This window comes from Urocampus carinirostris, chromosome 8 (genome assembly GCF_059441175.1).
Source record: "Urocampus carinirostris isolate Australia breed hairy pipefish chromosome 8, RoL_Ucar_1.0, whole genome shotgun sequence".
NCBI lineage: Eukaryota > Metazoa > Chordata > Actinopteri > Syngnathiformes > Syngnathidae > Urocampus > Urocampus carinirostris.
Window position 1 is genome coordinate 33,144,115 of NC_142356.1, and position 13,720 is coordinate 33,157,834.

The 13,720-nt window shown below is 37.7% G+C and overlaps 1 protein-coding gene across 4 annotated transcripts in view; it reads right to left on the reverse strand.

The window, feature by feature from the left end:
• The window catches only part of ldb1b (LIM-domain binding 1b), a 53,293-nt gene that overhangs the window by 11,079 nt on the left and 28,494 nt on the right, over nt 1-13,720 (reverse strand). For 2 of the 4 annotated variants that reach the window (XM_088342441.1, XM_088342440.1), the window contains exon 2: nt 1,709-1,811. In XM_088342441.1, the coding sequence (XP_088198567.1) occupies nt 1,709-1,811 (103 nt within the window). Of the gene's footprint in view, nt 1-1,708; nt 1,812-6,094; nt 6,469-6,565; nt 6,589-13,720 lie in introns of those variants that run through there. The other 2 variants (XM_088342443.1, XM_088342442.1) reach the window with 2 other exon arrangements.

Sequence of the window (13,720 nt, forward strand, 5' to 3'; positions counted from 1 at the left end):
AACTACATGCAGGATTTTTCTCATTCTGAAACAGTTCACTTCTCTAGCATAAAATTGTTTTCCTGGGTTGACTTTCACAGAAAAACTACCCAAAACGAGCTTAAATTGGCATTTATTTGAACCAGGGCTGGAAAAATGAGATGAGTTCTAATCAAAATCACTATGTAGAAAAATGCCAATTTTAAATAAAAACATCTCTAGTTTTAGTTGTGACTGAGGAATACGTCATTTATATAAGTTGGAGTTAATAGTACATATAGCTCAAAATTGCACTGAACGTCTTTGCATGTCATTGTTTCTTGAAAAAAACGTTTAGATAATAAATCTAGTTATTGGATTGTCATCTCATTTATGTTTGGACTAGGTGTGTACCCTAAATAAATATTTAGAGCAAGAACCTAAAATAGGCCCAAAAATACAAAATGAATCAATATAAAATGATAGATGACTTAAAAAAGAACAAATGAGATCTAAAATGGAAATTTAAAAAACAAGTTAGTTCTACTTTAGAACTTTTAGTAAAGTGGCTGATTGTGATGAAAAATAACTCGCAGCTGCTGAACTAAACAATGTCTCGATTTTGGTGAATGGTGAATGAATCACGTTGTTTTCAATACAGGCCCTCATGGGTTGCCACAGGCTGAGGGCCGTAAATAAAAGCTTGCAATTGGCCAAGATCGGTGTCAATCACAAGGTCAGGGGCTAACGGAAGTATTGAAAATAATCTGACGAGTCAGTTTATTTTTAAAGGGGGGTAATGGAGCCAAACAGACAGATACAATGACACTCATCAAACATTGCAGGAATGCTTTTAGGTAGATTTTTTTTATCCGTTGGCATTATTGTGAATTCCAGAGTAAATATTTTACACGGTTAGATACACTGGACTTTTGTAACTGTAATTACACCGTATATGCGGGGAATAGTATTGTTAGCCGAGTCCCAGGAGACGTTATAGGTGAGCAATACCGGCTTTATAGTTTTCAAATATCTTGTTACAGACTGATCGCTATGTTTCTGTGATAATTATATTTTGAAATGGTCATCAAATCTTAAATCCCAAGAGTTTAAACCTTCCAATGATATGTGGCATAAGGTATTCCAGTGACTGGTGACATTGTGAAGACAGGAATTTGTTTACCAAGGGGTTAACTGATGATTTTAGGCATTTTTGAACAATCGATGATGTGTGTCATGCTTACGTAAACAGTTGATTTTATTCGAACTACTCAATACATATGAGTGGCGTAAAAAGATAGGTGGCTTTCAATCATTGACTTTTGATATCACTTTCAACACCAATGCTTTTTTTGAAAACCTCATCAAATCCTCAGTCAGGCATATTTTTCTATTGAAAAGTCAATGAGTGTGTTTCAAACTAATATATTTTTACACTGCTTTATTCCTTTTTCCTAGCAGCTTTTCCACAGGAGGAAGGTATTAGAACTGTTGATAAGAGAGTTAATGAAATTTAACTTAATCACAGTCAAGTCTTTAGATAACGTCTGCATTTTGTAATGGGTCAATGTGTTTCCTAAATTAGTTATTCCTCAGTCAAAAGTTTGTCCATCATACCATGACAGGGGTGTAAACTAATGGTAAGTGATAGTTTCAGTCAGCCCACATCAAAGGACAAACCATGATGACGCCGCTTTGCTTTTAAACATACCCAAAGTTAAATTAACATTTCAGACACAAAAAAACTCACCCAACGTCTCTGTCCAGCATGGTACCAGGATGGAAAGGGGGAAAAGTGCTACCGTTGGGGGGCTCCTTGGGGGAGTACAGCTTGAATGACTTTGAGGAACAGCCTGGATAGGAAAGCAAAGGGGGAAAATATAAAAGGTTAGGAACCATTTTAAAGCTAAATTAATTGCATGTTTTCTCATAAATAAAATCTGGACTAACTGAGGGCCCAATAAAATTACCGTTGACAACAAATTCAGGAAAAGTTTGGTCGTGTGTGCTTTATATGCAACAATAAGTTACCTACTCAATACATTGGGTGAGACGTGCACTAAATATATATTCAATATTAGAGGTACAAAATGCACCCAAAAGTTTTGGAACACCCAATATTATATTTAGGCGCATAAGTTAATTAACAGAGAGGCCCCTTCATTATGCATATAGAAGTTTTAGCACTCTAATTGTGCTGGCGTTTAACACTTGGGAGACACAAACTCCACCAAGCTATTAAGGCCTACATTATGAGCAAGAAGAGGCTATTCTTGTTCGTTGGACACACACAATTTATGGGGATAGAGATGGGACTCGCCCACAGATGCAAGAAAGAAAGTGTATTCACCAAATGAAAATGTAAATCCTATAGACATTTGGATGTTTTTTTCCTTCCAAGGAACAACATGTTCTATAAATATTCCAGACAAACAAGTGTCTAAAACACAAACATTTAAATTAATATTTAGAGAAATACTGTCAAAAAAGCAGGGAGGGATTACATTCCCAAAAACGAACTAATCCACAGGTGTTAAAATGCATAAGAGGGAGTCCAAAAGTACAAAACCAGTACCCAAAAAAAAAATTAAAAAACAAGGGCCTCTTTGGAAAGTCAATTATTGAACTATTTATGACCTTCATTTTCGCAGGTTCGATTCCCGGCTCCTCAGGGTTATATGTCGTAGTCTCCTTGGGCAAGACACTGACTCCCTAATGCCCCCGATGAGCAGGTAGTTTTGCCTTGCACGCTGCTATTGGTCAGTGTGTAAAAAGGGAAAGTGTGAAGCACATTGTAAAGCGCTTTGGGAGGTCTTCATTGACTTAAAAAAACGGTATATAAAAATGCAGAACATTTACATCAACTTTATTCATTATGTCATGAGGTAAAGCATTAAAAGTTCTGTTTTGTAAACTGGGTGGAGAACAGCACCGTTTAAAATCAATAATTTTAAAATTGCTGTCATTGCACAAATGCAATCATTGCTAGCTTAAATCTGGCTTGTGGATAAATACGAGGCTTGATTTTTTTTACTCACATTTTTTCTACTGATTCAAATATATTTTATATTCCTGATATTTATAGATAAAATTCAAAACATTTTGTGTATTGCTATTTTTATGTATTGGAGAGCAATGCCAGTCTTAAAATGACTTGAGGGAAATTAATGTTTGGTACCGTTTGTGGCAAGTGATTTTGATGATTGTTCTTAATACTTCTTTGTAAACCTAGTAATTATTCTAAATTTCACATAGTCTTTAAACTACATCGGGGCCATATTGCTTGAAATATGCTAATAGCCTTTTGGAAGGTAGGGTAATGTTTAGGCTAAACCTTTGTTATATATGGCTGTAGCATGCAACCAGACACATTTGCAATATGTATTCTGTGTAGCACTATTTAGATATTCTATATAACACGCTACAGTGGGCATTTGCACGTCACACTGGGTATTTGTATATTGTATTCTTTTTGCTTTATTATTGTATTGTTCTCAGCTCAGGGATGCTCTTGGAAATGTGAATTCCGCCTCGGGGATGAATAAAGTATTTATCTATCTATCTACATTTCCTCATGATTTTTAAAATTTCACCCTTCAAGAACTTCCAAGGTAGAAAATATTACAGATAATGTGCTAGGCAAAACCAAGAATCAGAAGAGGAACCAAGTCTCTTGTCATCACGTTTCACTGGATTCATGCCCTTTATATTACTCTAATTGGCCAGCTCTCTAATGACAATCCAGAGTAGCATTCACCAGGTCATGACCCCACCCGTTACCATGGTGAAGCCCCGCCTCAAAATGTCTTGACAGAACATAATAAACATGACTGTCAGTGTCTTTGTGAGACAGAATTTCAAGCACAAGTCGGTTGGCTTTGCCTTTTCATTATAAAAGCTCTTTCAATTAAATTACATTTCAAACATAAAACCATTAGCACAACCTAAATCGGGCCCCTTTTTATAAGAATAAACTAACTTACACTGTTTACAGAATCAAGAAGCATGTTATTGCTACCAAACAAAAAGTATATCACAGCTGTCAAAAGGCCAAGATAGTTTTTCTGCGGAACTAAAAGTTCACATCTCCAACTACAAAACCGACTTTATTTTGTGTTCCATCAGAAGCCGTTATCACACAAGCAAATAGCACTGTGCAATGGGCTGGGTCCAACAACAACAGGGAAGGCGAAAACAACACAAATGGAGTTGAAAAATAAATAAATAATCGATGTTATGTGTCCATTAGTTGGTGAGAGCTCCATTAGCTCCTCTCATCCCCTGTTAGTGGTTAATGACAGGCAATCCCAATCACATCAGCAGGATTCCACTTCCTCCTTTGGGAATTTGTTTCATTTCTTCCCAACAAGCAGACGTTGCACTGTTCAAACACAGGCTCACACAACTCAACGTGCATGAAGGAGGGCATTTGTGGTTCATACAACACCTTGTGTGAACCTACATAACAAAAATTGACCGACCAAAATATCCCAACACAAACTTAGCCAAACAGTAACATACCTGTCAGCTTATATGACTACCCCCCCCCACACACACACACACACACACACACTTTTTTTGTTGGATGGATTTACAAAGTTTTGCTCTACCTTCCTCACTCTAACGCCAACAGGGAGCGTTTTCAGCCACGTGAGAAAAGTAGATACAGAGTAGATAAATACAAGGGCAACTGGTACTCTTGTTGACATCTTTGTTGCAAATTAAACTAAATTGTGACTTTCTGTTACAGAGTAAAACAATCCGTAGAGATGATAACAGTGCAAGATTTTGCAGACTATGTATAATTAGTAATAAAAAAAGTAAGTGGTGAAAGAACTAAGAAAGGTGCTGAAACAATTATTTGCATTGGTTATTTGGTAAATAAACTTGTTTACACAATTATCTGTTTCTATTCTATTGATTTGCTGTGAGTTTACAGCGGTCAGTGACAGCGAAAAGGTTCATGACAAATATTTCTATGTTTGTCACAGGCTGGAAATGTGCTAGGATAATGGACTTTCCAAAACCCGGTCTTTGGTGGACAGTTTTAAAATTCACTGTAATGAAAAGTTTAAATTGTAAGCTCCGTAAGCTCTTTAAGTGCCACGAACGTCTAGAACCATCGATTTAAGAAAATAGTTTTATGCCAAACACAGTAATGTCTGTCACTGACAGTGACTGAGTTGATAAGGGGAATTAGAATTGTTAATAAGGGATACAATTGACTGAGGTTAACAGACATGAATTTCAGACTTATTATGTTTGATTTGTTGAGACAGCTACATTAAATTAAAAGCTTTAGTTTTTCTAATATTTGTACTCTGAGGCAACAGAGATCTTGCAGCTATCACAATTAAGTGCTAATAAACGAATGCTTTGTGCACTTTCAGAATCAGAGTTGAACATGATTGTATTTGTAAATGCAAACACTAAGACCTAGATCTTCACAGAATTATTTTGAAAAAGTGGTCAAAATAAATTGGCTTGATGTGAGTAAATAGGTGCCACTTAGTGTTAGTAAAGTTTATAGTCACTATAATAAGGGCAATCTCAATCATAAAAAAGGAGCAATTGGCCGAGGTTGACAGGTACGCAGTTCACTGCTTGCACTTAAACATAATCATCAAAAACTTTTCCTCAGAAACAAAATTGCCGTAATAAAGGTTGTTCGTTATAAGTTGTACATAACGCGTGTACATGTTTTCTTCTTCTAAAGACGTTTAATCCAGTGTGTTCTAACGCTACAAAGGCAATTAGAAAGGCACCAAGCGCACACTGCTAACAGTTAGCAATGTGAAACGTTAGCTTGACATATTTCAAAACGGGGAGATTTGGGCTTGCACACACGTTAACATTGTTGATTAAAACAAACTATGAACAACTACTTTTACGGAGCCATTATAGTAGCAGTTCAACTCAGACCACGTTGAGGACTTCTTTCAGTGGACAGGCTAACGTTAGTAAGCAGAGCTGCTACCCACCGCTAGCTGTATGCTAACACTTTAGCATTAAATCCCATTTAACACCAAAATAACCCAACAAAATAGCAGCTACGTACGCCGGTGAGCCAAAAATACTATTAGTTGTTGTCAGGAGGGATACAAAAACGTGTATCCTAGAAAAATCGAGCGTTTACCTGCGCTAAAGTCCAACAGGAAAATGAATGTTTACAGATCTGTGTTAAGAGTCCGTGCGTACGCTCCGATAGGCCCGCTGAATGGACGGCTCGGCGCAACTTAGCCTCACCACACGTCCCGACGAGTGCGATCGATGCAGTTCTACGCGAACTGTGAGGCCGGAGGAGCGATGCGGCCCAAATAGCGGGAATGAGACCGCTATGTTTTGTCCCGCATGAGGCCTTGTCAGAGGACTGAAGCCTGTTGTGGGTTTACGTACGGACCCCGATGAGCCCTTTGTTCACGGGAAGACATGAACAATAGCTCTAGGCCCTCCTCCTCTTCCTCCTTCCTCTCTCTCCGCAGTACATTTGCTTTTCTCTCCCCTGACCGCCAGTACCAGTGCGATCCCCCCTCCACCCCTCAACGCTCATAAAGGTTGTCTGCTAAGCATTTTCCCCCACTTCCACCTCCCCCTTCCCATGCCTTACTTTTAAGTGACACAGACGCGAATTGCTCAATCTTTTTTCAGCATCTCATCTCCTGTAAAATACTTCTCTGTCGAAAGATCCCACCCCCTACCCCGGGGTTGGTGACCCTAAATGTTGAAAAAGCATACCTGTCAACCTGTACGTTTTTTTGCGTAAACAGTACGTTTAATATGCATTTTAAGACGTGTACGACGTACGAGAAAAATGCATATTTGTCAATTATAGGTACCATCCGGTATACACCGACTATCACGAAACGGCAAATCAATCAAGTCAAACGAGTTCATCGCGGAAGCCTCTATCTCGGTATCGTTTTTTCCGTTGCAAACGAAGCAAGCAGTTTGATGTAGTGAAAGGAAGTCCATCTCTTTTTAGAGAACCGGCTTTTTCGGCTCAACCCATTAATGAGAGCCGGCTCTCAAACGGCTCATTTGCTTTGATGCACCATATTATAAATTATTGTGTTGTATAAAGAAGTTAAGAAAAAAGGAAGTATAAAATGAGAAAATGAAAAAAAGACAGGTTTGTGGTTATCCCTTTAATCAGTATATTACCAACAATAATTTAATTCAGAAAATTAATAATTTGAATAACAAAATGTGTTATTCTACTTAAGTATATTTGCATGTATTTTTTCCTTCTACAGTGAACGTCCAAGCTACTTAATTTCTGAACCTTTTTTATAATAAACCTCATTTATGTTGAGCAACTCAGTATCTCACAACAAAATGTTAATTAACAATATATATGACATAACGAAACACATGCAAAAAAGATAAAGCTTTATACAAGCCTTATAAGCAAGGCAACACATACTGTATATATCAGGGGTCTCCAACCTTTTTCAAGTTCCATGATACTTTTTGCTACTTATTGGTGCAAAGGACACTTCATTTGATATACATTTCTAAAATAATAACTTATGTTGTACTAATTACGCATACGTGTCATTCTCCACGGCTCCATGCCCGTACAAACTGTTATATTTTCCCTTACAAAATACAAAATAATCTTACACCATATATATATATTTTTTTTCGGAATGATGCATGATGGGAAATCCCCAGGCGGCAGGCGCATGCGCACAGTAGCATCAAACCGCACGCTTCGTTTGCAACGAAAAAAATGGTACCGAGATAGAGGCTTCCGCGGCGAACTCATTAGACTTGATTGATTTGCCGTTTCGTAATAGTCGGTGTTTACCGGATGGTACCCGTAATTGGCAAATTTGCATTTTTCCGTACAGATTTTCTTGTACGTCGTACACATCTTAAAATGCATAAGAAACTTACTTTGTATGGCAAAATCGTACAGGTTGACAGGTATGCTTACGATGTTGTTACTATTTTGTTACCTGGTTAACTTTTGCCAGTATAAAGAAGAAAGCAAAGAAAGACACACAAAAGAAAAAAGAGAGATAGAAAGAGAGAAGAAAGAGAAAAAGAGTGTGAAAGAAACGGAGAGAAATAAAGAGAAAGAGGAAGAAAGGGAGGAAGAGGAATAAATGGAAGAAGAGTAATAATTCGGGAGTAAGGTTAATTTAAATCAGTCAACCAGAAAAAAAAACATTTTACTAGAAAATCACAAGGCCCTAAGACTGGTGGGGTATTTTCAGAACAGCTTTCCTTAGGGGGCACCAGTTTGTAGACCCCTGTGCTAATAATGTTTGTTTCCCGCAGAAACACAATCATTTTCTATTATCAAACACAAGCAAAATGGCCATGCATTGCCAGGCTGATAGATTCAGCTGCTTGGACTGGTCGGGGGCAGGAGTACCCAAATTAGCCGCTAGGTGGCGTTAGAGACCACACAAAATCAGATGTTTATCGATCAGTGGGCAGCACGGCCGCGCGGTGTTAAGCGCGTGTGCGGCACAGTTCTGAGGTCTTGAGATCGGACCTCCTATGTGGAGTTTGCATGTTCTCCCTGTGCTTGCGTGGGTTTCCTCCGGGCACTCCGGTTTCCTCCCACATTCCAAAAAACATGCATGTCAGGTGAATTGGTCGGTCCAAATTGTCCCTAGGTGTGAATGAGCAAGTTGTCTGTCTCTGTGTGCCCTTTGACCGGCTGGTAACCAGTTCAGGGTTTCCCCTGCCCACTGCCCGAAGACAGCTGAGATGGGCGCCAGCACTCCCACTACCCTACTGAGGATAAACGGTGCAGATAATGGATGGATGGATGATCAGTTGTCATTTTAGAAATGTATATAACTGCCATCCCTTCGTGCCAATCTCTAACAAAAAGTAGCTCTCGGCTATATAAAGGTTGGTGACCCCTGGTCCAACCAGAAAAAAAAAACAAGTGCTACAAAGCACAAGGAAGATTACAAAGTACTGAGACTCAAGGTGACCAAACTGCACCATTTTACTCTTAGCAGCAAGATGGTGAACAATCCTGTCAAATCCCTCCAAGTCCGCCTCAATTTATATAAAATAAATACAAATTTCTTGATCTATGAATATTTTTTTTAAATGTTGTGTTTATGACAGTGTGTGTATTTTTGACTGTTTATCAGATATTTTTTTAATGAATTAAGGGTTTTTTTTACTGCTAGGACGCACTAAATAATACATATCTTACAGCGAAATGAAAAAAAAGCGTATTTAAAAATTCACTACCAAATGGACACGATATTTTGTGGTTTACAGGGACACCATGTATTGGGGTTAAGTTTTAAATAATTTATTAATATTTGTTTTTCGTGATGGCTACTTTTAAGTTCATTTTGATGTATGAAAAAAGAAAAAACTTCTTTTTTTTTAAATTTAAATGTAGTAAAAAATGTATACTTTTAATGGGGAGAGTATGAATCAATCTTCCACAGTTTTATCAGTGATTTGGCCCCTGTGAAACTTATTATTTTTCCAGCCAGTTAAAACTAACTTTTTTTGATAATGATAATAAATACAACTATGAAAGAAATTATTTACGAGTTTGAAATGTGTGAGTTGTTTTTTATTCTATTAAGCAATTTGTGGTTATACTACATGATATTAAAAAAACGACACAAAAAGCGTGGTTTAAATGAAATGACCCAATTTTTAGGTTATTTTAAGCATTATGAACATTTTTGATGGGTTATTTTGTACAAAGCAGCACCAAATTTAGGGGGTAAGGTGTCTTTTACAAACAACCCAATAATTTGTATCTAGTCTAAACTATTAAATGAATTCTGATTTGCATGCGTGTTCGTGTGTTCGTATGTGGCTAACAGGCTCAGAAACAGCTGGACCGATTTTCGTATACATTTAAACAGTACTGTAGTACGTTAGGCCTCTGGGAGTGTCTAGCTAGGTCTCGTGTCAAGGCTCGCCAAATAAATACCAACAAAATCGATAAACATATACATTTGTGTTAAGCGGCTCTGGAGCTGTATGCAGTCATACTGCTCTTTGGCACCTCCTAGTGGCTCCCTGGCACTTTTTGAACAATCCACGGCCCCAACAACCTCGATCAAGTAGATTGCCCGGCAATGCCAAGCCCGCACAATTCTGCTTTTTAACATAAAATGACTTTTTTTTTTTTCCTACTAAACTAATGGCACAGTATTTAGATTTTTACGAAATAACCCGATTTTGGGATCAAATCCAGCTACCATCCTTCCTGTGCGGAGTTTGCATGTTCTCCCGTGCTTGCGTGGGTTTCCTCTGGGCATCCCGGTTTCCTCCCACATTCCAAAAACATGCATGTCAGGTGAATTGGCCGGTCCAAATTGTCCCTAGGTGTGAGTGGGCGAGTGAGTTGTCTGTACTTGTGTGCTCTGCCACTGGCTGGCAACGGGTTCAGGGTGTCCCCTGGCCACTGCCTGAAGAGAGCTGTGATGGGGTCCAGCACCCCCGCAATCCTACTGAGAATAAGCTGTGCAAATAATTGATGGATGGATAATTCTGCTCTCATGCTTATTTTATTTTTAAAAATGTGACATTTTAACATAAATGTTTAGAACCAGGCTTGTCAACATACGGCCTACAAGCTGGATCAGACCTGTTTAATGATGTAATCCAGCTAGTCATACATTTTTGGGTATGTCAAAAAAGGAAGTGAGTCTCTCTGTCATTTTTATCAAAAGTTATGATTTTTAAAACAAATGCAAACTAACTGCTTTTTCTCACCACTGTTGAGTTTGGATAGCATTGTGATTTGGTTCAGGTGTAAAACTCCATGCGCTCAATGTTAAAATAAATAAGTTAATGCATTAAATGCCAAACAGGAAAATCTTTTTTCATCATTGTTTGTCAAAATATGTGATGTGTTTAGAAAAAGATCCCTTGTCAACTGTGATGAAAACATGTAGGGTAGGTTACTAGTGTACGCTGAATGCTAAAGTATAATACTGAAAAGCAACGCTACGTTTTTGGAGATGACATTTTTTGACTGATCCGGCCCGCTGAGAACAGAAAGTCTGTATTTAGCTACAGAGCCAAACTGAGTTTGACATTCATGGTTCAGACTTATAGTAATCACTCTATTTTCCCCACAAAAAATAATTTAAACTGAAAAAAAACATTGTAAAAGTAATGCAGTTCTCAGTCTTTTTTTATAAATTTTTCATCAATTTTTGCTTGGCCACAATCATTTGTTAGTTCAATGATGTGTTTTCAACCAGTGTGCCAGGGCACACTTGCGTGAGACCCTGTCTACTGTGCTGCAGAAAATGTCCCAAATTTATATATTTTTTAAAAAGTATGCCATTCTTCGGTATTTTTCCATTCTTCCTTTAATCCGCCAAGTAACTGTAACGTTCATCATTAATCAGTAAGTGGCAGCTGATTAGTATTTTCTTTTTTGTATATACTAACTGTCTGGGAAATACATTAAATACCTTATTTTGTTTGATTAAACTGTTTAAGACTTCACTACAAAAAAATATATAAAATACAGTAAAAATTTGCACATAATTTTGTTGATTTTAATTATTATTTTACACACAAAAAATCAGAAAGGGTACAACTGGGTAAAACAGTTTTCATTCACAGATAATTTTTTCCTTAATTTAAGTATCATTTTTCTAATTTTTCTAGAATAAACAAGAGGAAAAATATACTACACCTTGAAAAACTGGTTAAAAGTATCATAAATTACAACAAAATTATTGACCAAAATCAATGACCTGTACTACTTCGTGAGCCATGGTGACCACAAAAACTTTATTCTGTAAATTTAGGCAATATCAAAATTTCGGCTTAAAAAAATATGTTGTTGCATTCAATTTAATGCATCTAAAAAGGGCTAATAAATGTTGATGATAAAACGACGTTATGGTATTGGGAGGGGAAAGAGTAGTTCAACATAACCACTGTAACATACTCCGACCGTAATACACCGGAGCCTCCACAGACACTGCCGCTATGTCACAAGTGACACTAGCCGAGCCAAGGAAGCACAAGAGCAGTGCTAGGAATAAAATGGAATGAACTATTTTAAGGAAAGTGGAGTATTTCCGACGCTGCGTTGTTCACTTTTTTGTTTTCTTATTTTTTTCAATCTAGCGTTTTTCATCATTCTTAAGCCTATCCTGTCCGTTATGGGGGAAAATGCTATGAAAATGCTATAATCTTTGGGGGGGTTCGGGTTGTATTTGGGGAAGCTTAAGCACCCCTAAAAACGGGGTGTGTGCACATGGTCATTTCTGATATAAAAGAGTAAAAAAAAAAAACAACAATAGTTACTTGTGAACATAAGGCTGTGTGGTTATTGATTTAATCAGAACTAGAAGCATCCAAGTATTAAAAGATATCATATTTCCCCCTCCCTCTTTTCCACACGGTCACTCAAACTCACTCGTGCATGCACACGCAAGCACGCATGAGCACACCCATACACACATGCAGCCACACAAAGCATTAAGCCGAGAGGAGAATCTCTTTGGCCTTTAAATCTGCTTAAATCGCCTCAAAATATAATCAGATATTCAGATCACAGCCAGAAAGGATTCACCCATATGGATAAAGTTGGGAATATAAAAAAGAACAAGTATTAGCAAGGGTATTTCTATCTTGTGTTAAACAAGAAATAACCGGAACAAACTATGTTTTGTTTCTTAAAGCAACAACACATCCTTACCTGTTTTTTTGCATCTTAAAACTATTTGAATATGCACTTATTTAAATGTGTTGAATATACGGAGAACATTTTCTGCACAAATCTAATTTATATTATTTCACTTTTCAGAAAATTAATTACGATTCAAAGTCTTATCTCATCTCATTAGCTGCACCGCTTATCCTCAGTAGGGTCCCAGCATTCATCCGGCAGTGGGTAGGGGACACCCTGAACTGGTTGCCAGCCAATCGCAGGGTACACAGGAACAGACAACTCGCTCGCTCATTCACACCTAGGGACAATCCACCTGAAATGCGTGTCTTTGGAATGTGGGAGGAAACCAGAGGAGATCCACGCAAGCATGGGGAGAACATACAAACTCCGCACAGGTAGGCTGGTAGCCGGATTTGAACCCACACAGGAGGTTTCCAAGACCTTAGAACTGTGCCGCACACGCGCTAACCACTGCGCCACCGTGCTGCCCCTACTATTCAAAGTGCTGTATAAAAACATTCAGTGTAGAATAAAGTCCCTTCCTTTTTTCCTACCCAACAAACCAGAAGACCTAATACACAATACACAAACACGCACACTGGTTCAAATAGAATAAAAACTAAATATCTAATAATTGCAATAAAATATTATAATATTTTCAAGAGGTAGCTCAAGACCCACTTTTTTCATATGGCTTTTAATTCATCATTTTTATTTAGTTCTTCTAATATTTTACCGTATCATACTTGACCTTTATTTGACATATTTATGTTTCGTTCTGCAGTTGTTCTTATATTTGTTATATTTCAGTGTTTCCTCATTTGGGGGCCCATACCAGTAGGATGTGGTTCAATGGCTGAAAATCCTGAGGAAATCTGCTGCCATCCCTATCAGTGTGGCTAACCCTCGCCATTGTTCCTTTCCTCACATGGTTAGTCTGTGCCTTGCCATAAATCATATTTATTTCTATTATTGTCGATTTTGCTTTCATTGTATTTCAACCCTTGTGTGTGTGTGTGTGTATTACGTATTCCTGGTTGTTGAGCGGGGATATAGATGGTTTTATGGTTTCATTATACACTGCATGTTTTTATACAGCACTCTGAATGCCAATTTATT